The 2,384-nt window shown below is 49.5% G+C and overlaps 1 protein-coding gene across 2 annotated transcripts in view; it reads left to right on the top strand.

Moving 5' to 3' along the window:
* Positions 1–2,375, top strand: part of LOC109956150 (fidgetin) — a 15,943-nt gene extending 13,568 nt beyond the window's left edge. For both annotated transcript variants that reach the window (XM_020593044.1, XM_020593043.1), the window contains exon 3: positions 699–2,375. In XM_020593044.1, the coding sequence (XP_020448700.1) occupies positions 699–1,864 (1,166 nt within the window). In that variant the 3' untranslated portion in view covers positions 1,865–2,375. The remainder of the gene's footprint in view (positions 1–698) is intronic.
* Positions 2,376–2,384: the final 9 nt, after the last annotated feature.

Below are 2,384 nucleotides of genomic sequence, written 5' to 3'. Positions count from 1 at the left end.
GAGTTAGGACAGTTTAACAATACACTGCAATGCCTGGAATGTCAGACTAATTCCAGTTCAAAAAGACAAGCCCACAGCTACTAAACCACTGGATTACTCCGTTTGTGTAAATGTGCATGTATAATCACAGAAAATCAGACTTTTTCACTGCTCAGTCAATCAATATGTTTGTAATAGTGTTCATAGATTTCTTGGTCTCTGTGTAGTATGTAGAAAAAATACTCTGATCCCTCTCTACGCAGTGACCCCTGAGGTTTGGACTGAATTAGATCGCATGCTCTGTGGGGGTAGCTTTGTGGACTGAGAGACTAGAGAAAACAATAGACCCTATGTGAGAGAGGCAAAGGCAGAGGGCAGCGCTCGAGCTGATAGAGGCTTATCGCCGTGGAGACCAGGCTGGGGGCTATGTTGGCAGCTTCACATTAAGATTACAACAGTTGTCCCCTGCCTGGATGAGACTGTGTAGAACGCACTCAGGCTAAGCATTGACATGATTCTGGAAAAGGGTCAGCTTGTGGGCAGATATTCATGAAGTCAGATTCTTAACTTGCTTCTGAGTTTTGGAAGGAGAGTGGGCAAAATGCTTCATATGGGGTGTACATCCTTATCTGGTTTAAACAAAATTCTGCAAAGATGTACAACAGTCGATACATCATGTCATGACTGTGTGAACTAACTCTGCTTTGTTCTCATGTCAGGACTGTTGAAGATGCACTGGTCTCCGGAGCAAACCACCCCCTTATCTCAGTGGCCTGAGCAACACCTAGATGTCACCTCTACCACCTCGCCCCCATCTGCCCACAAACACGACCCCTATGCTACAGCTGCACGTCGCAGTTATGCCCCTGCAGGTTACCCTTGGGCCAGCGATGACATATCAGCCCTTACTGCTTCCTCTTTGCTCAAACGATACGCTGAAAAGTATTCAGGCCTGGAGCTGTCCTATGAACGTCCTGCTTTAGGGGCCTACTCCGAGCCTGGAACTTTCCTGAAAACTGAATCTGAGCCCTGGGCTCTGGGCCAGAGCATGGAGTGTTACCCTGGACTGGAGGCATTGACTGGCACCAAGGTGGGCTCTGCCCCCGTGGGAATCCCAACCACAGGAAGTGTGACAGTAGTGAGCAGCAACGTGACCTCTGAGCCAGGCTACAGTGGCGCTGGCTCCTGCAGTGCCCCATCATCTCAGGAATATCCTCCTGCCTACAACAGCACCTACCTGACCTCAGGATACTGCCCACAGCCCAGTGCAGCACTTCCCCCTGCCCCTCTGCACTCTTTGCAGGCCACACCCACTCTAATGCCCAGCTACAGTGCCAGTGCTCCTGCCTACAACTACCCTCCAGGGTGCTACCCCCAGACCAGCCTGTCATCTGGATACAGTCACCCCAGTGCCTCCTACTTGCCCTCTGGGATTAGTGTCCCAACTCCTCTGACTCCTAGGCCAACCATGTTGGGGGGCAGTTACAACTACCCATCTCACACCCTTGGAGGGAGCTCTGAGGCAGGGGCACCACTGAAACGCAAGGCCTTTGAGATGGCAGAGGAAGAACAGGAGGGAGCAGAGGTGGAGGGATCACGCTACAGAAAGTATGGTAACGGCCATGGAAACAGTCACAGCAAAGGCCACAGCAACGGGCATGGCAACGGTTATGATTTGAGTGGTTCCAGCTCAGAGCCACATGGCTACAAACCTGGAAAGCCTCTCATGTCGCCCCCTTATGGTGCAGCAGGGGAATACAGCCCACCATCAGGCCTTGCAGGGGAGAGTGTATCAGGGGAGCACAACTTTCCTCAGCAGCAGAGAATCTCAATGAAGATACCCGCATCACACACACTATCTGAGGACCCTGCTGGAGGCCACTGACAGCCACAGTCTGCAATTGAGAGAATTCCCTTACTCTCTAAAACCAGCCAGGGTTCTTACTCAAGACAGACTTGGAAGAGTAGCATTAGATTTGTTAGTGAAAGGTTGATTTCACTTCCAAACACAAGATGGCACAAGACTGGTGTTTCTCGTGCATCTTTTCGTTATTCGTGTTATTCCAAAGATTCAAAGGAGCATTTCACCCTGTAAAGCTGAGGTAAATCTGAGGGGTGAGGTTGGGACATTCTCTACATAGATAGCGTTAAGACAGTCTAAATGGATGAGTAGCTGTTTCTCTCAGGATCCTATTTATTTCCTTTCTGCTACTGGGGCAGCAGTACTGCAGTGTTGCTGATTGTTGGTGTAATTATCTAAGGCCATTAAAAGGCCTTTGACCGCAATATGTTCTACCACACCACAAAAATCATTTCTGACCAAAAAGTAAGGGGAGCAATAACTGAAATGGTGAGACTGCCATACTCTTTCAGCACAATCACTGCTGCATCACATAGATGACTCC

Source organism: Monopterus albus, unplaced genomic scaffold (genome assembly GCF_001952655.1).
Source record: "Monopterus albus unplaced genomic scaffold, M_albus_1.0 scaffold18.1, whole genome shotgun sequence".
Lineage (NCBI taxonomy): Eukaryota > Metazoa > Chordata > Actinopteri > Synbranchiformes > Synbranchidae > Monopterus > Monopterus albus.
Note: the sequence above shows the minus strand (reverse complement) of the source record. Positions and strands in the feature narration are given on the sequence as shown.